Source organism: Mastigoproctus giganteus, chromosome 1 (genome assembly GCF_048544385.1).
Source record: "Mastigoproctus giganteus isolate SK-2022 chromosome 1, ASM4854438v1, whole genome shotgun sequence".
Lineage (NCBI taxonomy): Eukaryota > Metazoa > Arthropoda > Arachnida > Uropygi > Thelyphonidae > Mastigoproctus > Mastigoproctus giganteus.
This window is the reverse complement of record NC_143575.1, coordinates 42311512-42337225: the sequence shown is the minus strand read 5'-3', so window position 1 is coordinate 42337225 and position 25714 is coordinate 42311512. Positions and strand designations below refer to the sequence as shown.

Genomic DNA, 25714 nt, shown 5'->3' with positions numbered 1-25714 from the left:
GGTAAACTAAAAGGGGTTTTAATTTAAAATCCCCCGCAGCGTTACCACCCAACAACAAAGTTAACCGATCCTTCGCCGCTTTGAAGCCTGGCATGTTTTTTTTTCTTCTTTCGATATGAAACTTCTTTTAGGAATTCGTTTCCAAAAAAGACCTGTTTCATCTATGTTAAAAACTTGTTGAGCAGTATAACATTACTCTTCAATAATTTTAACAAATTCTTTTTTGAAAGTTTCGGCTCCTTGTTGATCTGCACTTGCAGCTTCTCCCTGTATTGCTACGTTGTGCAAGTTATAGCGCTTTCTAAATCTATCAAACCAGCCCTTACTAGCGTTAAATGGTTCCACATTTTTTTCGGGGTGAGCTTCCTTTAAATCTTCATATAGGCTCTTCGCTTTTTCTTTAATAATAATTGAACTTAACGGAATTCTACGTTGAATGTTGTCTTCAATAAAATTATGTAGAAGTTTCTCCAATTTAGTTGCCTGCAGGGGAACAGCTGTTTTTCCAGCTGCTAAAATTGATTCTTTATTTTTTATGATTGTTCTTACAGTTGAACCTGCCAGTCCTAAATTATTGCACACATCCACTTGTCTTTGACCGGAATCAATTCTCTTCAAAACGTCTAATTTAATTTTCAAACTCAATGTTTTTCTTACCTTTCCAATCTTTGCACTGTGTCCAGACATTGTTGCTTTTTCATTCTTATCCGCCATAATTCTCTGCAAATGTAACTGCGTTGCACTGATTGTGATACGATGTTCGAGTACAGTAAACTGTCTGTATGTCTAACACTGTATGCACTGAATGATATCTAGAATTCCTCTGGCAAGTGAGCTGAAGACGGTGACAAATGTTTTATTTATCTGAAAAGTTCGATTTTACCGTGCAGTAAAATCAAATGGTTGTTTATTGCAGGAAAAGTACTGTAAATCAATTATGGTGTGACTCATGGAGAATGTTTATGGAATTTCCAAAACAGTAAAACAAACAAATTTTATGTACTTCGGGTGACCACAAGGTCAGAGGAGTCCAGAAGACAAGAGAATACTGTACAAGAAACAGCAGCGCATTTAGCACTCATGGGATTGATTGTGTGAAAAACATTTCGCAAGTTATAGTTCCCACAGTAAAACAAAAGAAGAGATAGGGAGTAAATCTATTTTTAGTATCTTTCTATTACAGGTCAGAACAGAAAATGCAGACTTCATAACAACATATGACACTGGATGGTAAATTTTTTCAACTTGTGTACTAAAAAAGAATTTCTCCCTTGAAACTATCCACACCAAGAAAATAAGAGCATATTGAAAGTTTCAATTTTGTACATAGAGTAGAAATTATAAAAATAATTACTGTAGTTAATTTCATGGTGGCTATTTTCTCCTTTTGCAAAAAAAAAAAAAAAGGCTCAAATCAGACTGGACTGAAGACTGATTTGTCAAAAATTCAATCTGTATGCTAGTAAAATAGCGTTACAGTGAGTTTTGACAGCGTTATAGTCAGATACGGGTTATAATGCAAGAACAGCATTATAGCGAATCAGCGTAAAGCGAACCGCGTTATAACGGGGGCCTGCTGTACATATATATTCATAGCTAAATTTTAAGCCAAATCTGTTTATTTGAAAGGTACAAGGTACAAAAGTTTCAGAATCTCTGATATAATGTAATGAAAAATGTCCATGCATATTATCTTACTCAGTGATTATGCAAATATTAGTTAAAAAATGAACTTTTCCATGTAATATACCTATGGGGGGGCAGGTTAAAATTTCTAAGAATGAAGTATAAAAGACATATAAAAGTATAAAAGAATTTTAGAGTGAATGTATTCACTCTAAAATTCAATACATTTATTATATTTAATTTGTAAAGTTTAATCCTTCAAAAAAATTCTTCAGGTTGGGCATCACACCAGGCTTCTACAGCTGTGCTTAGTCGTTCGTTCTTTAAACTAAGTTCCACGAAGATGAAACTTGAGGTTTCTGAACAAATAACACTCACTTGGAGAAAGATCTTCCCTCGCCCAATAGGGGAGGAAAGGGGATGTGGTTTAGTTTAATATTAAAATCCAAATTCATGAATATTAGCCTATGCAACCCAGGATTTGTGCACAGGTGCATTGTCATGGAAAAGCAAAACACAATGACCATATTTTCCTTGTCTTTCTTCCCAAATTTCAGCTTTTAACTTTGACATAAGGCTGGAATAATATTCCCTTGTCATCATGGTTTTAAGCGCAAAGTAATCAATTAACAACAATCCTTTTGTGTCCCAGAAAATTGATTCCAAGACTTTTCTAGCTGATGGTTGGGTTCAAAACTTTCTGGAGGCTGAAGATCCCTTATGCATCCACTGCATGCTTTCTAAATTGGATTGGATTGGTTACATAAAAATGTAGGCAAGTTTCATCATCAGTCACCAAACAGGATAAAAATCTATCTGATTCTTGCTAAGAATTAATTTTAAATTCTCTTCTAATGGCTCCACCCTCTGATGTTTGTCAATAATGGAAAGATTTCTAGGAAGCTATCTTGTAAAAACTTTGGTCATTTTTAAATGCTCATACACTACTGTTAAAATGCTTCAAAGGGAAATGTTAAGTTTATTAAGTTTAAAATGTTTCGTTAAGTTTAAAATGCTTCCATGGGAAATTAACTGCCAACTCTTAAACTACCTAGAAACCTTCCGTCTGTATCGATCACCAGTATGGATTCCGTCAGTGTCGATACACTGTTGATATTCTGGCTTATGTTACCCTGGAAGTATCTGTAGAAGAGGCATGCTGCTGCATGCCTCTTCTACAGATACTTCCATGGGCACTGTTCTTCTGAATTGGCTTCTATAATTCCCGCGCTCTCTTTCAAAACAGTCCAAACACATGCTGCCACCAACCAACATCCATTTACTGTCCAACTTCATTTATGGACTAATTCAATGGAAAGGTTCATGAAACACAAGTAGTTGCTCTTCACATCTCAAAGGCTTTCGATCATGTTTGGCATAAAGGTCTTCTAAACAAGCTTCCATCTTATGGTTTGCCAACTGTTTTTAGTAATTGGTTATCCAGTTTTCTCTCTGATCGCTCTCTGAGGGTGATGGTAGATGGCTCTCTGTCTTCTAACTTCTCCACTAAGGTTCAGTTCTTTCCCCCACTCTTTTCCTCTTGTATATTAATGACCTTCTTCCATTGACTGGAAATCCTATCCATAGTTTTGTTGATGATAGCACATAGCATTCTACTTTCCATTTTGAGAAACCTTGCCCTGCTCAATCAGTTTCAACTTCTCGAAAATCTGCTACCAATTCCTTAAATGCCGATCTTCAAGTAATTCTCCAGTGGGGCAAAGACAACTTAGTCGATTTCAACCCTTCTAAAACTCAGTCTTGTCTTATATCTCACAAAAAGGGTTCTTCTGCTCCTATGCTTATCTTTAGTGACACTCCGATTTCTAGGCAAAATGATATATCTCTTTTGGGGATTACCCTGACTTCTAATCTCTCTTGGCACAAGCGCATTACAAATGTTGCTTCCTCTGCATCTAAAAAACTTGGTTTTCTCTTTCACTCTTGCCGTTACTTTTCTTCCGAATAGCTGCTCACTCTGCATAAATCGCAAATCCGCCTTGGAATATTGTTCCCACATCTGGGGTGGTGCCCCCAAAACCTCTCTCAGGCTTCTTGATTCCATTCAGAAGAGGGCAGTTAGGTTAATTAATGATTCATCTCTAACAGAGTCTCTCCACTCGCTGTCTCATAGATGTACTGTTTCTGCTGCATGCCTCTTCTACAGATACTTCCATGGGCACTGTTCTTCTGAATTGGCTTTTTTTATTCCTGCTCTCTCTCTTTCAAAACAGTCTGAACACGTGCCGCCACCAGCCAACATCCATTTACTGTCCAACTTCAAACCCACAGAACCAACTTTTCATCTTCCTCGTTTATTCATTCAACTGCCATTTTCTGGAACAACCTTCCTTCATACGTATTTCCTGAAAATTACAGTCTACAGAAGTTCAAGTCCAATGTCAACAAATATCTTCTTTCGTCTTCTCAACCTCCAACCCAAGCACAGTACTAAGTACTATAGGTTCTAATACCTCTCTTGATTGGGGTTTACATTAAAAAAAAAAATTACAAAATTAAAAAAAGTACTATTTTCAAGTTCACACACTTTAATTCTTCTGTTTTCTAAATTTTTTTTTCTTTCAACAACAGCAATTGTTTCAGAATTGATTGCTTCAGATGGATGAACACACCTTGGCTCATCCTCAAATAACTTTCATCCACTTTTGAACTCTGCTTACCATTTTGCAACAGTAGCATAACTGTGTGATACTTCCCTAAACAATCTAGTCATTCTTTCATGAATTTCTTTAACATTTCTGCCCTCTTTGATAAAAAATTTGATTACTGGATGATGCTCAATTTGCTGGATATTCATTCTTCTTCACCTACAGCCTTAGTTTTCCCAATAAAGTCATCTGTAATTTCAATCAATGATTTCATATGTCTCTGCCTCATCCATAGAGCCTCTCCACACCACGAAGGATCTTTCATCAATAAAAATCAATAGTCAGTTCTGCTATAACACGGTACATGTTCCTAAAAATCTCCATGTTATGGTATTTTGAGCATTAAAAACAACAGGACTTAGGGGAAAAATAGGGATAGGGGCAAAGCACTCAAAAAAAAAAAAAAAAAAGTTCAGTCTGGCAAGTAAAACACTACAAAAAGTTAGAAACCTAATAAAATTGCTAACACAGATTCGAACATCTTAAATTTCTAATAAATAAATAAATATTACATTAAATATAGCACTTTACCTTGATAAGATATGAAGTCTGCTTGATTGATATTTCTGTTCACTGACATTTTTTTTTTTTTTTTTGGATTGTAAAATTGTAAAGTAAAAAAGAAAAGAAATCAATAACAACAAACACGGGATGCACAAATTGCACATGAAAACAAGTGAGACAAGTTTACGAAGCTTAAAAAATAGGAATGAAGAGAAGATTCTGGAAATTTATTTGTTTTTTATATGATTGAAGATTTCATGGAAGGGGAAGCATAATAATGTAAAAACCCACAGAATTCCAGCTATTGGTATTATCGCAAATGCAGTAAGATCAAGTTTACTACCCGTTTATAATTACATTGCACTAACAGAAAAGCCCAATAAACCGGGAACTGTATAGTAACTTCCAGAAATGTGCTCCTCAGCTCATGCTATCATGCCTCACAAAATTTCTGTTCGAACAGAAAAATTTAAGCTCCTGAAAACATTAGTCAGCCTACAATATCATGTGTTATCTTGTGAATACAGTGAATGACAACAGTATGTCTCCGACCAATAAAACTACAGTAAATGGGAAAGAGCTCGCAAACATTTGATGTTTCTGGCATTTTTTTAAGCTTCATAAACTTACACATATTGCTGCACAGGTTGCTAAGTTCACCTGGTGTTACTTGCAGGCAAAATCACGTTATACTCACATTGTTCCATAATATATCAGTCACGTTGAAGCAAATTCACTTTGCAAAAATGAGCGTTATAGCAGAACTGACTGTACAAAGTGCTTATTGATCAGCAACATTGCTGAATTAGTAGTAGTAGTAGTGGCATGTGATGCAAGAAAGCAAATGTATGAGCTTATGCAGCATCAGCCAAAAAAAAAAAAACACACCATTCCCTCCAAATGCCTGTCCAGTTCCTCCTTAAATTTATTCAACCTATCAACTTCCACAACGACAGATGGAAGTTTGTTCCAGCAATTAACCACCCGCTGGCTAAAGGCAAATTTCCGCACATCTATTCTATATCTGTCTTTTCTTAATTTGAATTTATGCCCCCTTAGGTTCATAATCTGAACAAGTGGAAGGATCCCATCAGAATTCAGCGTGCTCAATCCATTCAAGGCCTTATATACCTCAATCAGATCACCACGCAGGTGCCTAGTCTCCAGCCACTGCAATTTGCAGAACTTAAGCCTCTCTTGGTAAGAGGATCCCTTCATTCCCCTCACCAATCTTGTTGCCGTTCTCTGTACCCGCTCAAGTAAATCTACATCCTTCCTAAAATGAGGTCTCCAGACCTGTACGCAGTACTCAAGGCATGGCCTGACCATTGCCTTATACAGAGGGATAATCACCTCCTTTTCCCTGCTAGCAAAATTCCTATATATCATTGACAAAACCCCATGACCTGCCCTGGCAGCCTGTCTGCATTGCTCAGAAAACTTCATATCTGCCTGCCCAATTACTCCCAGGTCTTTTTCATTTTCTACCACCTTAAGTGTAGTACCACACAGTTGGTACGTTTCTCTGGGGTTACTTCTACCCATATGCAGTACTTTGCATTTGTCAAGGTTAAACTTCAGTTGCCACTTCTTAGCCCATCTGCCCAAATTATCTAGATCTTGTTGCAGTAGCACACTGCCATTACTGTCATTAACAACCCTGCCAACCTTTGTATCATCTGCAAACTTCGACACTAAGCCTGATATTTCTTCATCAATATCATTGATAAATATACAAAACAACAGTGGACCCAACACCGAACCCTGTGGGACTCCACTAATAACATTAGTCCAAGAAGAGCAGCACCCATTGATTACTACCCTCTGTCTTCTCCCACTTAACCATCCTTTTATCCATTGTAGCAACTTACTTTTAATACCATTCTGCTCCAATCTGTACAATAGTCTTCCATGCGCAACAGTGTTAAAAGCTTTCCTGAAATCCAAATATATGATATCAAAATTATTTTTTGCATCCAGTTCCTTTGTAACCACATCATAATATCCTATGAAATTTGTCAGACAAGACTTTCCCTTAACAAACCCATGCTGTGTCTGAATTATTGCTGCAGTCTTGTCTAGATGATCCTGCAATGCATCATTAACCAGCGACTCCATTATTTTACCCGGAACAGAAGTTAAACTAACTGCTCTGTAATTACTCGTGTCACCCTTCCATCCCCCCCCCCCCTTTGTGAATTGGGGATACATTTGCACATCTCCAGTCCGTGGGAACCTCCCCTCTCCAAGGATACTCTCATAATTATGGCTAAGGGTTTGCTTAGTTGCTTTGCCGCCTCCTTTAATATAACTTTTCTTACGTTTAACTTCAACAATTTCTCTTCCACTTTGCTCTCAGTTATTACAAGATCATTAACCACCCTGCTACAATTTGATAACCTTCTGCCATTTTCAAACCTTAATAATTCCTCACATGTGAATGTAGATGCAAAATACTCATTCAGTTTGTTTGCTATCTGAGCAGGATCATCAACAGTCGAACCATCGATGTCAAGTGGACCAATCAGATTCATCCCCTCCTTTTAGAGTCTATATAAGTAAAGAAATCCTTGCTGTAGCATCTTTTGCCAAGGATTTCTCATAATCTGCCTTCGCCTGCCGAACCTCCTTTGTGACCTGATTTCAGATTAACTTATATCTGCCATAGGCTTCTGAGTCGCTTGATAATTTATATGCATCCCATGCATTTTTCTTCTCTGTTACGAGTCTCATTAGTTCATTTGACAACCATTTAGGCCTAAACCTTGAACAATATTTCTTAATAGGTATGAAACTTTTAGTAGCTTCCACGATTAATTCCTTGAATGCTTCCCACTTAGAATTTACTGCTGGTAACATCGTCAGTTGATCCCACTGTACAGAATTTAAAAACTGTGGGAGACCACTGTACTCGCCTTTACGGAAGCAAAAACCCTTTCCTTTACCCCTGATGGTAATTAAATCTTTAAGTAAATCCCACATCAGTACACTGTGATCACTGCCACCTAGTGGTTCTTTTATCTGCAAATTCCTAATACATGAATGATCACTGCTGATAACCAGATCAAGAGTATTACTTTCTCTGGTTGCCTCTCAAACATGCTGCTGCAGAAAACAATCATCCAATAAATCCACAAAAGTCTGACTAGTGTGTGAGTGCCCAACCCACAAGTTCCAGTCAATATCTGGGAAGTTAAAATCCCCCATTATAAGACATTCCGATTTATTAGCCCACTCTATTTCTCTGTACAATTGTTCATTGTACTCATTCGAGTCATTAGGCCTATAACACACTCCTACTCTAATTTTTGCTTTCGCAGTGCTTATGTCACACCAAACTGACTCAACAGTGCACTGTTCATCTATATCAACTGGATGCACTTCTTTTGATTTTATGTTTTTCTTTATTAACAGCATAACACCTCCTCCCTTCCTATCCTGTCTATCCTTTCTGTACACATTGTACTCCCCAAATTCCAGTTCGGCATTCCTTATATCTGGGTGACACCATGTCTCTGATATCCCAACAATATCCGCCTTTGATGTCTTGACCAACACTTCAAATTCATCAAATTTATTTACTATACTTCTAGCATTGGTATACATGCAAGTATACATGCACCTATTCCCAGCCACTCTAACACATCCCATATACCCACCTGTTTCACGATGACTGACATCCGTCCCTGAAACCCCCAACACCCCTCGCTCCAGGTCGCTACTTATTCTAATAGAAGTTGTGCAAGAATCACCTTCACCTCTGCCTATGGCTACTGTTAAACTATTAGTCCTTGTATCCCCCCAAGCTATCAGTTTTCCGACCTACCTAACACTGCCTCGATAACATCAGCAAATATTCTTGCACCCTTTCTATTTAAGTGTATCCCATCCCTGTAGAAGCAGTCTCTCCTGTTAACAAGTACAGTCCAGGCTGAAAAAAATTCTACCCCTTGAGCCTTGCACAATCTTTCCAGGGCCGAATTGATCGACAAGGCTCTCATCATATACTCCCTCCTATCGTGTCTGGACAGAATTGCAGACACTTTCAAATTCAACCCTACTTCACGGCTTTTTTTCAACAGTGACCTGTACTTGTTAAGTAATTCTGCCGGTCTCCTACTCTTAATATCATTAGTGCCAACGTGTACAACTATATCACCTTTTGTGCCCTTAAAAGATGATATCTGCTTTACAACGTCATCAACCTTTGACTCAATTATCTAAGACTCTCCAACACTTATTACACAAAGGTCCAATCTGATTGGTTTTCTTCTTATTTGTATTCACATACACGAAAACTCCTTGTTCCCATTCGTTGCTCTCTTAGCCTTGGCAGCCCTAACCTTTTCTGTGGTACTATTATAGATCAAATTGTAGTTGTTGTAGGCTTTGGTACTTTTCAATGCTTTGTAACTTTCCCATGCCATATTTTTTTTATGCTCCATTAAACTGGTCAGCTCTGTATTCATCCATTTTGGCATCCACCTCATGCCATATTTTCTTAATGGTATATATGCACCTCAATAATCTGTGATTATTGCTTAAAGGTATTCCTCAATTTTAATATGTTACCTTCCTCTGCAATCCACCCAATTTATTGATGCCACAGTGTCTTAACCTGTCATAGTCCACTTTTCTGAAATTAAAACTTGTACCTTTGTCTATTGCAACATCTTTCTTCATCTTCCAACTAACTTACAGGAACCATTAGCTGGTAGTGAACTACTCTGATCACTACCAGCTAATGGTTCCTGTATGTTAAGCCCTGTGATGTCTGATTTGTGAGTAATGATGAACTCTAGAATATTCTTACCTCTAGTATTTTCTCTAACATGCTGATACAAATAATAATCATCTAGTTTATTTTAAAATTTTGTTCCCCATGGTGAGTTTTCCTCACACTTATTTCAATCAATTAGGGGCAAACTGTAATCATTCATAATAAGACATTCACATCATATACTCTTCACAATATTCTGGTCTGTAGATTACTCCTACCATTGCTTCCAACTAACTCATACCACACAGATTCTAAGCTGGCAGGCATAACTTCTGAATCAGCAATAGCTCATCTTGTGCTCAGGCTAGTTTTGATAAGAAGCATGACCCCACCACCTCTTCTATCTTCTCTGCCTTCCCTAAATACATTATACATACCATAGTGGAACTCATCATCCCCAATTTCTGTATCCCTAGTATGTCAGCAATCTGCCCTTACCAGGTTTCACCCATTCGTCCATTTTATAGACAACATTCTGACATTACTGTAGACACAGTTAAAACTAAGTATTCTTCAATATTTTACTGCTCTGACATGCTCTTTGAAGTTAATTAGGCTTGTTTCCCTAGCTTCATGTTCCTACTCATTGGAGCATTGCCACCCTCAGAACATCTTGCCAATGTCCGCTGTTGAGGCAAAAAACAAGAATTCTAGAAAGTTTGGGAGTCATCACTAACTTATCTTTAACAATATTTATCCCAGAGTAAAAGTATTACAGAAGATGAGAGGCAGGCCCTTTAGAAAGCTGTAATTTTCAAATCACAAGCGATAGGAAATACAAGCAAGTTAATAAAATTATCAATTTGAGGTACAAACATAAGAATCTAAAAATGAACAGCAGCCTTATTTAGAATAAAGTACATAAATGTTTCAAGAATATCATAAACAAAACAAATCAGTAATACATACTCTAATTTCCTCTATTTCCTGAACTTCCACCTTAATAGCAGTGAGGAGTGAGGATTCTAATCCGCCATCTGCCATCAAACTACCAACCAAAAGATCAGTCATAAACTGTCGCCCTGGGTTTGTAGGACTAGAATCACCCTGTGTGCCTGGACAAAAAAAAAAAAAAAAAAAAGCACAACATGCGATTTAAAATACATTTTAAAATAAAATAATTGTATTTAAAATAAATACAAATAAATTACATGATCCAGTTCACCTATATGTTTTTATATTTCATTATAATGAAATATAAAAACATATAGGTTTATATTTATATAAATTTATATTTATATAAATATAAATTTTATATTTCATTATAATTTTGTATTTCATTACAATGAAATTTGACTGTAAGGAAAAAAGTTACCGGTCAGAAAATGATATTCAAAATATAAACAACAGTATTTCAAATCAACTTTTTATTTTTTTATTTTTTTTATTCTTGAATATCATACTAATCCTAAAATCTACATTAAACTAAAGATGTAACCTTCAATAGTAAAAACAACAAAATTAACATCAAGATAAATTAATGTTTCTTAACTCATAAGTGTTAAGAAAAATGTTTTAAAATTAGTAGTATACAACCTGTCTATGATACTGATCCTGATTTTAATCTCAGTAACCTTACAGGTACTAAACAAAACATCATCTTTAATCAGAAGTAATATTCCAAAGTAGAACAAATATTAAACTCAGCAACTGTCCCCACCCAAGGAGTATAAGGTAGAATACTGAGCACCATTTTAAACCATATACATCTTAAGAAAATTTAAATATATAGATATAATATTCAAAATATAAATCAACAGTATTTGAAATCAACTTTTTATTTTTTTTTTTTAATTCTTGAATATCTTACTAATCCTAAAAACTACATTAAACTGAAGATGTAACCTTCATAGTAAAAACAACAAAATTAACATCAAGATAAATTAATGTTAACGGGAAGTTAATGTCAAGATAAATTATAAATTAATGGGAAGTTACGCTCCCGGTATTATCCTACGTACCTTTGCATTAACGCTTTTTCTTTACTTTTAACTATTGACTATTGAATCCTATTTTTCTTACCTCATGAACTATTAGAGCAATTCGAGGTGGATTGAGGTACTATTACTATACTTAAACCTTACTTCCATTCTCCTTATTTTAGCGATAGCTTCTTTTGTACCTATTTATATGAAAATTATAGATTGATATTGGTTCTCTTTATTCTAAATAATTGCTTCTTCTAGTTTTCTATATATGAATTTTAGCTATCGGTCAGGCTAAATGTCATCTTGCCTGTTAACAACTAAATTATCTACTTAACCACTAAACTTTTAATATTACTATTTGACCAGGTTAAACAGGGAGATGACAACAGAAACTGATAGCTCTGTTAATTATGAGTGGGATATATTGAGAGGGTTAGCCCTCGTAAAGTCCCTTTCAATGTATCCAATTACCTATAATTAACATTATGTATTATACTATTATTACTTTGTTTTACTAAGTAATAATAGGGTTAGCCCTCGATAAAGTCCCTTTCAATGTATCTAATTACCTATAATTAACATTATGTATTATACTATTATTACTTAGAAGGGAGTACATGATGAGAGCCTTGTCGATCAATTCGGCCCTGGAAAGAATGTGCAAGGCTCAAAGGGTAGAATTTTTTTCAGCCTGGACTGTACACAGGAGACACTGCTTCTATAGGGAGGGGATACACTTAAATAGAAAGGGTGCAAGAATATTTGCTGATGCTATCGAGGCAGTGTTAGGTGGGTCGGAAAACTGCTAGCTTGGGGGGATACAAGGACTAATAGTTTAACAGTAGCCATAGGCAGAGGTGAAGGTGATTCTTGCACAACTTCTATTAGAATAAGTAGCGACCTGGAGCATGAGGTGTTGGGGGTTTCAGGGACGGATGGCAGTCATCCTGAAAAAGGTGGGTATATGGGATGTGTTAGGGTAACTAAGAATAGGAGTAGGAGCATGTATGCTTGCATGTATACCAATGCTAGAAGTATAGTAAATAAATTTGATGAATTTGAAGTGTTGGTCAAGACATCAAAGGCGGATATTGTTGGGATAGCAGAGACGTGGTGTCACAGATATAAGGAATGCCGAACTGGAATTTGGGGAATACAATGTGTACAGAAAGGATAAACAGGATAGAAAGGGAGGAGGTGTTATGCTGTTAATTAGGAAAAACATAAAATCAAAAGAAGTGCATCCAGTTGATATAGATGAACAGTGCACTGTTGAGTCAGTTTGGTGTGACATAAGCACTGCAAAAGCAAAAATAAGAGTAGGAGTGTGTTATAGGCCTAATGACTCGAATGAGTACAATGAACAATTGTACAGAGAAATAGAGGGGGCTAGTAAATCGGAATGTCTTATAATGGGGGATTTTAACTTCCCAGATATTGACTGGAACTTGTGGGTTGGTCACTCACACACTAGTCAGACTTTTGTGGATTTATTGGATGATTGTTTTCTGCAGCAGCATGTTCGAGAGGCAACCAGAGAAAGTGATACTCTTGATCTGGTTATCAGCAGTGATCATTCGTGTATTAAGAATTTGCAGATAAACGAACCATTAGGTGGCAGTGATCACAGAGTACTGACGTGGGATTTATTTAAAGATTTAATTACCATCAGGGGTAAAGGAAAGGGTTTTTGTTTCCGTAAAGGTGAGTACAGTGGTCTCCGACAGTTTTTAAATTCTGTACAGTGGGATAAACTGACGATGTTACCAACAGTAAATTCTAAGTGGGAAGCATTCAAGGAATTAATCGTGGAAGCTACTAAAAGTTTCATACCTATTAAGAAATATTGTTCAAGATTTAGGCCTAAATGGTTATCTAATGAACTAATGAGACTCGTAACAGAGAAGAAAAATGCATGGGATGGATATAAATTATCAAGCGACTGAGAAGCCTATGGGAGATATAAGCTAGTCTGTAATCAGGTGACAAAGAAGGTTAGGCAGGTGAAGGCAGATTACAAGAAATCCTTGGCAAAAGATGCTAAGAAAAACAGCAAGGATTTCTTTACTTATATAAATTCTAAAAGGAAGGGGATGAATCTGATTGGTCCACTTGACATAGATGGTTCGACTGTTGATGATCCTGCTCAGATAGCAAACAAACTGAATGAGTATTTTGCATCTACATTCACACATGAGGAATTATTAAGGTTTGAAAATGGCAGAAGGTTATCAAATTGTAGCAGGATACTTAATGATTTTGTAATAACTGAAAGCAAAGTGGAGGAGAAATTGTTGAAGTTAAACATAAGAAAAGCACCTGGGGTGGATGGGATCTATCCAGTTATATTAAAGGAGGCGGCAAAGCAACTAAGCAAACCCTTAGCCATAATTATGAGAGCGTCCTTGGCCTCAGGGGAGGTTCCCACGGACTGGAGATGTGCAAATGTATCCCCAATTCACAAAGGGGGATCGAAGGGTGACACGAGTAATTACAGACCAGTTAGTTTAACTTCTGTTCCGGGTAAAATAATGGAGTCACTGGTTAATGATGCATTGCAGGATCATCTAGACAAGACTGCAGCAATAATTCAGACACAGCATGGGTTGTTAAGGGAAAGTCTTGTCTGACAAATTTGATAGGATATTATGATGTGGTTACAAAGGAACTGGATGCAAAAAATTATTTTGATATCATATATTTGGATTTCAGGAAAGCTTTTGACACTGTTGCGCATGGAAGACTATTGTACAAATTGGAGCAGAATGGTATTAAGGGTAAGTTGCTACAATGGATAAAAGGATGGTTAAGTGGGAGAAGTTGGTAATCAATGGTAGCTGCTCTTCTTGGACTAATGTTATTAGTGGAGTCCCACAGGGTTCGGTGTTAGGTCCACTGTTGTTTTGTATATTTATCAATGATATTGATGAAGGTATATCAGGCTTAATGTCGAAGTTTGCAGATGATACAAAGGTTGGCAGGGTTCTTAATGACAGTAATGGCAGTGTGCTACTGCAACAAGATCTAGATAATTTGGGCAGATGGGCTAAGAAGTGGCAACTGAAGTTTAACCTTGACAAATGCAAAGTACTGCATATGGGTAGAAGTAACCCCAGAGAAACGTACCAACTGTGTGGTACTACACTTAAGGTGGCAGAAAATGAAAAAGACCTGGGAGTAATTGTGCAGTCAGATATGAAGTTTTCTGAGCAATGCAGACAGGCTGCCAGGGCAGGTCATGGGGTTTTGTCAATGATATATAGGAATTTTGCTAGCAGGGAAAAGGAGGTGATTATCCCTCTGTATAAGGCAATGGTCAGGCCACGCCTTGAGTACTGTGTACAGGTCTGGAGGCCTCATTTTAGGAAGGATGTAGATTTACTTGAGCATGTACAGAGAAGGGCAACAAGATTGGTGAGGGGAATGTTTTTTGTTTTGTTATTTGGTTTTTAGGAGCATTAGCAACTAATGCCATATTGCTCCGGGTTATGCGGTGGTCATTCCCTGACCTTTCCGCATCCTCCGTATTTGGTGGTGACGGGCTCGAACCCCGGTCTAATCAAGAAGCGTGTGCTACGCACTGCTGCTCCTTCTCACCTGGCTACGGAGGCACCATTTGAGGGGAATGAAGGGATCCTCTTACCAAGAGAGGCTTAAGTTCTGCAAATTGCAGTGGCTGGAGACTAGGCACCTGCACGGTGATCTGATTGAGGTATATAAGGCCCTGAATAGGTTGAGCACGCTGAATTCTGATGGGATCCTTCCCCTTGTTCAGATTACGAACCTAAGGGGGCATAAATTCAAATTAAGAAAAGACAAATGTAGATTAGATGTGCGGAAATTTGCCTTTAGCAAGCGGGTGGTTAATTGCTGGAACAAGCTTCCGTCTGTCGTTGTGGAAGTTGATAGGTTGAATAAATTTAAGGAGGAACTGGACAGGCATTTGGAGGGAATGGTGTGATTTTTTTTTTTTTTTTGGCTGATGCTGCATAAGCTCATACACTTGCTTTCTTGCATCAAATGCCACTGCTACTACTACTACTACTTTGTTTTACTAATGATTATTCTTTACTAGGTTTGGCTATGGGGGCCCGATATCGGCTATTATAGAGTTAATTGGTGCTTTGATCTACGGGTATATTTTGGGCAGCTAGTTAATATACATGTTCTTATATTTATATAGAATCGGATTTATATTTTCGGACACCCCCACCATAATATCTAACATAATATACTATTAAACAGCACGTACCTAATTCACTTAAACTATTATCAAAAAATTATATACAAATTTGTATATACATTAAACTTTTAATTTTAAGCAACAACATTAAACTTTTAATTTTAAACCCATTCTCTAAGTGTGCTATTTGTAACAATAAATTATGTACTTTTACATACCATTACATTGTGGAAACAAATTCTAACATTTTGAACAAAGTTTTACCTGGAAGAAGAGCAGACAATGCTCTTGCTCTTTCATCGGCAGTTGGAAGCAGAACACTCCATCCAGTCTGGAGCACAGCCTGTGCCGTTAACTGAATGGTAGACAGCACACCATGACCGCTTGCCAATTCCACAACTCTCTGTTTCAGACTACCTAAAAGATGAGTACCTGGGCCAAGACCTAGAGATTCTACATCAATCTTGTTAGTAACTGCTGCGTATATCTAAAAATAAATAAAGAGAATCTTATTTTACAAACACAATTATATTAAAATATTTAAAAGTATATATTTATATACTTATGAATTCATAAGAATAAAATAATGAAACATCTGTCCATAATCTGTATGATGCCCCAAATGTAATAAATAAACAACTAAAATTAGGACTATGCATGTATGCACACTATCTGGATACTGAGTACATATATACAAAGGCTAGCTTAATTTAATAATCTAGGGCCATAAATACCATGACTGCACAACAATATTTAAGCAAATTTTAAATTGGAAATTAAAATTTGATAATTGTAACCACGATAGCTTAACCTTGTAAAATATGACAGCTGATTTTGCTTTTTTTTTTTTTTCTTTTTATCATGATATTTATATTAAAATGATATAAATATGATATATATATGATATAAACTTACAAATTTCATCATAATTCTAGGAGGGAAGAAGGCAAAGGTGTACAAGAAGCAAATTCAGAAAATATAACCATTCTGAAAAATCAATAAAAAAAACACAAGAATCCACAAGGTAGTAAAGTCTATTTTCAGTGTATTTAAAACTGCAATAAAGTATATAATTCCTTTAATATGTTGATTCTGTAGGATCTGCCTTCACAGAGCAATTCACTATTGATTTCCATGGAATTCAATATATGAATTCCATGGAAATCAATTGCTGTTTTAATCTATGGGTATATTTTGCGCTTTGCATGCAGGGGAACATGTTATGAATAGTGATCAAATCTATTGATGTACTCCAAGAAGAAAGATGTGATCAGAAAGCACAACATAAGCAGAAGTGCACCCCTAAACTTGATAGGAAAGTAATGAAAGTGAACAAGCAATCTAGCTGTGTGCAAACAAAGAGATATGTAAACATCCATTAACTGTTGAACTGCAGTCTCGAACCTCCTATTGTTAAAGCTAAAAAACTTGCCTTATGTCGGTATGTGAAAATTATAAGCTATGAAATAAAATTATCTAAAACTAAATGCATATATTAATATTAAAATAATTTGCCTAATATGTGCAGAGATTAGTTATCAGATTTTAAGATTCTGACAGAAAATGAAAGAAAAAATAAATAAAAAAACTCCAGTAATTTGGACTGAAACACTTTTGGGCAGAAGTCCAGCATTGGTCACAAATTATACAGATACTATGTGCATATACAGCATGCACAGATTTCCAGGTTATGTAATATATAATACTCATGTCTATTGACATGAATATTGTATATTACATAACCTGGACATCTGACTCTGTCCCTGGTCCACAAGCCTCAGAAATTTTTTTCTGAGGGTTCTAAAGCTAATATAATCTTCAGAAGAAAGTTTAAAGAATTTTATTTTAACAGTCTCATATAACAGTCTGTTATAAACTAGTGTTATAAGAACTTGAGAAACTCAATAGTCTCATATGACTAATTTTATATTGAATTACAGTTATTATAGTTTCATATAACTAATTTTGTATTGAATTACAGTTATGTTTGTAATTCATAACAAAATTAGTAACAAAAATAATTACAATTATAATTGTAATTCATAGCAAAATTAGTGTTATATGAGACTATTGAGTTTCTCAAGTTCTTATAACACTAGTTTATAACATAAATTAGTGATACAAAAACTCCATAAACTGCTTCTAAGAAATTTTTTATACTAAATACATCTGCAAAAAAATTAAATAAGAAATAAAAATCTTTGTGACTACTCTCAATCTTTACTCACACCAAGGAGTTGTATCCAATACAAAACTGCAGTCTCGTATTTTCTGTTAAACCAGTCCCCTTCTTTGCACATGGTGTTTTGCTATTTGTCACTCATTTAGAGAGATTCATAACCTCCAATTATAACTGATTGAATCCTCTTACTCTTTCAACAAGAGGAAACTGCACCGAATGCTTTAACAACTGCATGGTATATAGGATATTCTGGGGAAAACATTTTTCGATCACCCCTAAAAACTTACATGAGTTATAATACACCACTCTTGTAAAGTGTGGGACTGTTCAACTTTTCTCATTAACAACATGAGAGCCAAATTTCAGCATTACTCAGCTGTGAGGGATAATGCCCTCTATTAACTACCACAGATACACTGGTGTTCAAAGAAAGTGCATCACTCCTTAAAATTTTAATTGTCATCCGAATAATGTAAGTATATGGCAATATTTCTTACAGATTGCATCAGATAAGATTGACAGCGTAGGTGATGACATAATATTGCATGAGCTGTTACTTTCAGCTATATCAGCATGCTCTGCAAGAGTTGCAGTCATTCCTTGACTGTGTCAGGATGGAAAGTTACGTGCAGTTGATGCCACGAAGAAAGAGTGCTACTGTTGCTTTACGTGAGGAAGGATGTTCTTCCTGTCATATTGCTTATAGGGTGTCTTGTAATCAGTAGACAGTAAGTAGATTTCTTTCCAAACTCAAGAATACTGGTTCCGCTGATAGGAAAAAAGGAACAGGACGAAACAAGTTGCTACGCTAAAACAGGACCGCGTTTTGAAATGCTTATGCCTTAAAAACCATAAAGCTTCTTCGTCTGAGCTGAAAAGAGAATGGAAAGAACATACAGGAGTGGTAGCAAGTGCAGTAACAGTAAAACTACAAGTCCAAAAATGGACTTGTAGCCTGTCATCCTAAGAAGAAGCCCATCCTCACACAAAAAATGAAAAAGGCCTGATTAATTTGGTGTAAGGAGTATGTCAAATGGACCCCCGAGTAGTGAAAGTTAGTTATTTTCTCGGAAGAGAAGAAATTCAGCCTGCATGGCTCTGATGGGAGACAAAACGATTCGCCATAGACATGATGAAGAATACCATCCAGACTGTATGGTGTCTAGAGTGAAATTCCCTACCAGCCAAATGATATGGGGTGCATTTCGTATCGCGGAGTAGGTCACCTGCAGTTTATAAAAGGTTCTGTAAATGCCAATAGATACTTGGTTATATTGGAAGGAAAATTGCTGCCAACCATTAGAGACCATTTCAACCTGCCACATAACTGCATCTTTCAGGACGATTCTGCTCCTTGTCATCGGGCAAAAAGTGTAAGTAGGCACTTCTGTAGTTACTTTAGCTTCATTTCGGTATTAGAGGTTCAACAGTAATGTGTTTACATTTGTTACAGGTAAAAAAAGGGTTGGAAGAACAGTCCATTACAACCCTTAGCTGGCCAGGAAACAGCCTGGACCTGAATCCTATAGAGAACTATTGGCATTGTGTGGAATCTGCAGTTGCCAGAAAGAAACCAAAGACCCTTTGTGAACTTCAGGAAGCCATAATTCGTGTTTGGAACCACGAAGTATCAGTTGATCATCTTCAGAAATAGATCTTGTCAATGCCTCGATGGTGTGCTGCTGTCATCAGGGCCAGAGGTGGTTCAACTAAATATTAGTTTGCACCTGGTGAACTTTTCATTTTGTTTTCCATTTAAAATGATAAACCGAAGCAAATTGAGGGCTTCTGATAACAGAAGCCATAATTGCCGTGTTTACCAAAACTGTTGTATAAAGGTTACAAATGCTCATTTTGGAATATTTTGAGAGCACTTGTCAAATATTACTTAGATTTGCCTTAACTATTAATAAATATCTTTATATTTCTATTTGTGATGCTAGTCAATAATGTAACATACCATCGCAAAAAAGGTTTAGGAATGTGAAATTCCTAGGTGATGCACTTTCTTTGAACACCAGTGTAGATACCCATTTTCCAGTATGCATAAAGATAAAGCATGGTGTGCCATAGCAAAATGCTTTTCCATATGAAATTTTACTGATTTGTATCAATTATTTTGCAAGCCTTAGAACTTTTGTAATTTTTAAATTAACTTTTGTACACTAGTTTATATGGAGAGTAGTTTCATATTACTTAATAATGTTTTAAATAAATTTTAGTTATCACTTACTTGTATTCTAAGAAGATTAAGAGTTGCTACAACCATGCATTCTCTATCTTGAGGCGGTGGCCAGTCAGAACATCTGTCAAGTCCATCACAAATCTGATTCATCAATTCTTCCATTTGTTCAAAAGTAGCAGGACATACATCAATAACAAATGGTACTCTTAAGGGTATGCTACTGTGTTCACTACTTGACCACACAAATGTCTATTTAAAGTAAAACAGATAAGAACATTTGAGTTATATCATTTATACAATAACTATTATTAAGAATTATAAGTTCCCCATTTCAATTTTATCTAATATTTCTTTAACAAACAATTCTGTTTTTGATCCCTTTTAATAAAAACTACTATTTCAAATCAGAAAACTTACTGACTAAATAAGCAAAATTTCAACTTTCAAGATTATATCAATTAAAAGTTTCGATGCAAATATCATTAATAAAAGAATAAGAAAAAGAAGGAACAGCACATAATAGATGGAAAAAGGCTTCTTAAAACAGCACACCTGATTTACACAAAAAGGCATTTTCAACAAAATATGGTGAACCTTTAATTAGTAAAAGCACCATTAAGTGCAATCAGAAACATTGCAATACAGAAATTGGCAAACATACATAAGATGTTCAGTAAAATGACAGCCAAACTTCAGGAGGCTGTTAAAAAGAAGACTGAGTCAAAAATGTTATGTGAACATAAATTTCATTCTCAAGTATTACACAGAGTGCGGAGCATTTAAAGTTATGCATATAGTTGCTATTGAAAATTGAGTAAATGAAATTACAGGAACCTAGCAAAAACTGCAGGGGGAGAGAACTTTTGTATCTAATCATGTTATCTAATTATATTAGGTGCACATACTATACTTACTTGTTATTATAGTACAGTCAGTCCTCGTATAGCACGATAGTTGTGTTCCTAGAAACTCTCGTGCAATGCAAAATCGTGCAATATAAATAACAGGCCCTAAGGGAAAAATAGAGTTAGGTGCCGACCGCCCAAGAATTAACACACATTTGTAACCAAAACATTACCAAACACAATAAATAATCGTAATAAAATACTTATGTATTTTATTATGATTATTTATTGATCAAACAAAGAACAAGATCAAACTTCTTTATTTGATCTTCTATCCAAACAGACGTTCCATCTCTTCCAATTCTTTGTGTCTTGATCTAATGGATTTTGTTACACTTCAAGTTGTTCCTGTTTTGAAAGTTGTTTTTATTTTCTCAGTGTTGCCTCATTTAGGAATATAGCACATGCAATATCACATGGTCTTTCATTTCGCTCAATGTGTTTCACAATTTCATATTTTTTCTCTATTGACAGAGGCGGACTGGCCATAAGACTTATTGGGGAAACCCCAGTGGGCCGGAGGCCAGAACACAATGGAGGTCGGTGTGATTTTGGCCATAAACGCTAGTATGAGGCTGCTACAAATTTTCCCGGGTAAGGATTTTTGACCTAGTCCGCCTCTGTCTATCAATATTGCTTTTCTTTTTCTCTCTGAATCTGTAGTGTCTTCACCAGGACACTTTTCACACCTTTTAAGTATTTTACTCATTTTCAGGGAATAAAGCACAATTACAAAATGAGGAGGCATGCATGATACACATAAACAAAGCTGCGCATGTGTAGCAGCAACTAAATAAACAACACCATAAAGGCACTATTAACACCTCACTAACTCACATTTTACTAAAGCACATTTCTGGGGTTTACTACCATAAAACAATAAAAACAATTTCCAGTTGCATTTCTGCTAGTGGAATCTGTTATAAACTCGATCTAATTGCATTTGCAATAATACCAATAGCTGAAATTGTGTGGGTTTTTACATTATTATGGTGAAATGTGTTTCACCTTCACTGATATAAAAACATAAATACATTTTCAGAGGTTGTCTCCATAGCCAGGCGGGCAGGAGCAGCAGTGAATAGCACACGCTTCTTGATTAGACCAGGGTTTGAGCCTGTACCCACAAAATACGGAGGATGCGGAAAGGTCAGGGAATGACCACCACATATCCCCGGAGCAATATGGCCTTAGTTGCTAATGCTCCTGAAAAAAAAAAAACCAAATAAATAACATTTTCGGAATCTTCTCTTCATTCCTATCGTGTTGCTTTCAGTTCGGGTGATTCCGCGTTCGACTGCTATTTCTTGTAAACACAAAGGCGAATCGTGCATAAGCGAATTCGGTTTGTGTTATATACGCTGTAGTAGTAGTAGAGGCATGTGATGCAAGAAAGCAATTGTATGAGCTTATGCAGCATCAGCCAAAAAAATAAATAAATAAATCACTCCATTCCCTCCAAATGCCTGTCCAGTTCCTCCTTAAATTTATTCAACCTATCAACTTCCACAACAACAGATGGAAGTTTGTTCCAGAAATTAACCACCCGCTGGCTAAAGGCAAATTTCCGCACATCTATTCTACATCTGTCTTTTCTTAATTTGAATTTATGCCCCCTTAGGTTCGTAATCTGCACAAGTGGAAGGATCCCATCAGAATTCATCGTTCCCCTATTTATAAATCGTTCCCCTACTAGCCTCGTCAGCAGGGAGTCTGCTGACGAGGCTAGTAGGGGCCAGACGTGTTCAAAGCCGCTAAGTGGATTTTTCTTATTTATTGATTTGAAATTATTGTTTTTCTAAAACTTTTGATTTAAATTTAGTAGTATAGCATTATTTTGTGATTTTCTGATTAATTTGGTGTATTTATTCTTTACTCGGCCTTGCAATTGCATAAAAGTATCAGTAAGCATATCCACGTGTTACAAGTTGCAACTCCGCTGAACGAGAAGGGTTTTTTTTTTTTAGCCATATTTAGCCGCTTATTGAATATTTTTTACATCAAATTATTTTTTGTAAGTAGCTTATAGTCCTAGTAAGGATCGTTAGTTTATTCTGAATTGAGACAGTGAGATTTGAAAGTTAATTAATACTTAAGTGTCCATAGATTACCGTTTGTCTTTGTCTTTGTCATACGATCGTTATATATCGAACCTAGATAGCGTTAGTATAGTATAGGTTATAATATTTTCAGTGATCGGTAAAATCTATTAAACTTGTTGAACTTCGTTGGCATTTATATTGTACTTTTAACTAAATACATATACCGACTTAGATTACAAACGTAACATAATTAATTAATACATAACTGATACAGAAGTTATATAAAGGGAACTCGGAGATAATTAATACTTGACACTAAAAAATATATACCTCATTATACCTCATAGGCCTCCATAGCCAAGTGGGCAGGAGCGGGAGTGCAGTAGCACACGCTCTTTGAGTAGACTGGGGTTCAAGCCCCTGACTGCTGAATACGGTCGATCTGCCAACCCGCACTGGACCAGCGTGGCAGATTATGGTCCATTTCCCTCAGCATGAATTGTTGAGGAGGCTTCCATCCTGCAGTGGGTTGATAATGGCTGCACTTTACTTTTTACCTCATTATAACTGTTTTGGGAGATAAGTTAGGGTTATAAACTGAAATTGAAATTTTATTTAAATTAAAAGAAATCATGACTCAGACCAGAGCAGCACAACAAAAGGCTCAAGCTAATGGAAGTGCTGTGGCTCAGAGGAGAACTGAGGGGGGCAGTTGCCTTCTGAATCACAGCTTTCTAAAATGCACAGCTTGCATGATGTTTGTGGAGCATTCAGGTACGGGACATGATATTGCCATGGGGGATGTCTCTGTGTGTGCGCGATGCAAGGAGTGTACCGAAATCAGGCAACAACTCAGCGTTCTTATGGGCCTATATGAGAGCTTGAAGGACAGAGTGGATGCCCTCGAAGGAACTAAATTGAGGGGCCAATCAAGCTCTCAGCTGCCCACATCAACGCCAGAGCTTGCACTTCGTCGTCGCGCAACACAGCGGCAACCCCCAAGGCAGAATGCGCTGGTCCCAAAGGAACTAGTAGTTGTTGGTGACTCTATTGTCAGGGAAACGGGAAACATGCTTTGTAAAAAGGATAGGTGGAACAGGACCAGGGTATGTCTGCCAGGGGCAAAGGTTGATGACGTTGTACAGCAGATATCATCTTTTAAGGGCACAAAAGGTGATATAGTTGTACACGTTGGGACTAATGATATGAAGAGTAGGAGACCGGCAGAATTGCTTAACAAGTACAGGTCACTGTTGAAAAAAAGCCGTGAAATAGGGTTGAAATTGAAAGTGTCTGCAATTCTGCCCAGACACGATAGGAGGGAGTATATGATGAGAGCCTTGTCGATCAATTCGGCCCTGGAAAGATTGTGCAAGGCTCAAGGGGTAGAATTTTTTTCAGCCTGGACTGTACTTGTTAACAGGAAAGATTGCTTCTACAGGGATGGGATACACTTAAATAGAAAGGGTGCAAGAATATTTGCTGATGCTATCGAGGCAGTGTTAGGTGGGTCGGAAAACTGCTAGCTTGGGGGGAGAGACAAAGACGAATAGATTAACAGTAGCCACTGGCAGAGGTGAAAGAGATTCTTGCACTGCTTCTATTGGAATGAGCAGAAGCCTGAAAAACAAGATGCAGGATATTTCAGAGACTGCCGGGAGTCATTGCGGTACAAGTAAACACATGGGTTGTGTTAGGGTAGCTAAGAATAGAAATAAGTGCATGTATACTTGCGTGTACACCAATGCTAGGAGTTTAGTAAATAAATTTGATGAATTTGAGGTATTGCTTAAAACATCAAAGGCAGATATTGTTGGGATATCAGAGACGTGGTGTCACACAGATATAAGGAATGCAGAACTGGAATTTGGAGAGTACAACGTCTACAGAAAGGATAGACTGGATAGGAAGGGAGGAGGGGTTATGCTTTTAGTTAAGAAATACATAAAATCCAAGGAAGTGAAGCCAGTGGACATCGCTGGACAGTGCAGTGTCGAGTCAGTTTGGTGTGTCATAAGCATTGGGAGATCAAAATTGTGAGTAGGAGTGTGCTATAGGCCTAATGACTCTGATGAGTATAATAAGGTACTGTACAGGGAAATAGAGTGGGCCAGTAAATCAGAGAGTCTTATAATGGGAGATTTTAATTTCCCAGATATTGACTGGAATTTGGGGGCTGGTTACTCACACACTAGCAAGGCGTTTTTGGATTTATTGGATGATTGTTTTCTACATCAGCATGTTCAGGAGGCAACTAGAGGGAGGAATACTCTTGATTTGATTATCAGCAGTGATTCTTCATGCATTAAGAATCTGCAGATAAACGAACCACTAGGTGGCAGTGATCACAGTGTGCTGAAGTGGGATTTATTCAAAGAGGTAACTACCATTAGGGGTAAACGGAAGGGTTATTGCTTTCATAAAGGCGACTACGATGGAATGAGACAGTATTTAAATTCTATACAATGGGACCAACTGATGATGTTACCAACAGCAAATGCAAAATGGGAAGCATTCAAAGAACTTATCTTGGAAGCTACTAGGCTTTACATACCAACTAAGAAATATTGTTAAAGGTTTAGGCCTAAATGGATGTCAGATGAACTGATGAGGCATATGGCAGAGAAGAAGCATGCATGGGATACATACAAATTAACACATGACACAGAAGCCTATGATAGATACAAGTTGATCTGTAACCAAGTTACAA

At 36.7% G+C, this 25714-nt stretch overlaps 1 protein-coding gene across 1 annotated transcript in view; it reads right to left on the bottom strand.

Annotated features, from left to right (window-relative positions):
- The window catches only part of HERC2 (E3 ubiquitin-protein ligase HERC2), a 971627-nt gene that overhangs the window by 789836 nt on the left and 156077 nt on the right, over positions 1-25714 (bottom strand). The window contains exons 16-18 of the mRNA XM_090372402.1: positions 20106-20306; positions 15955-16177; positions 10489-10634 (exon numbers count right to left, since the gene is read on the bottom strand). Of these exons, the coding sequence (XP_090228528.1) occupies positions 10489-10634; positions 15955-16177; positions 20106-20306 (570 nt within the window). The remainder of the gene's footprint in view (positions 1-10488; positions 10635-15954; positions 16178-20105; positions 20307-25714) is intronic.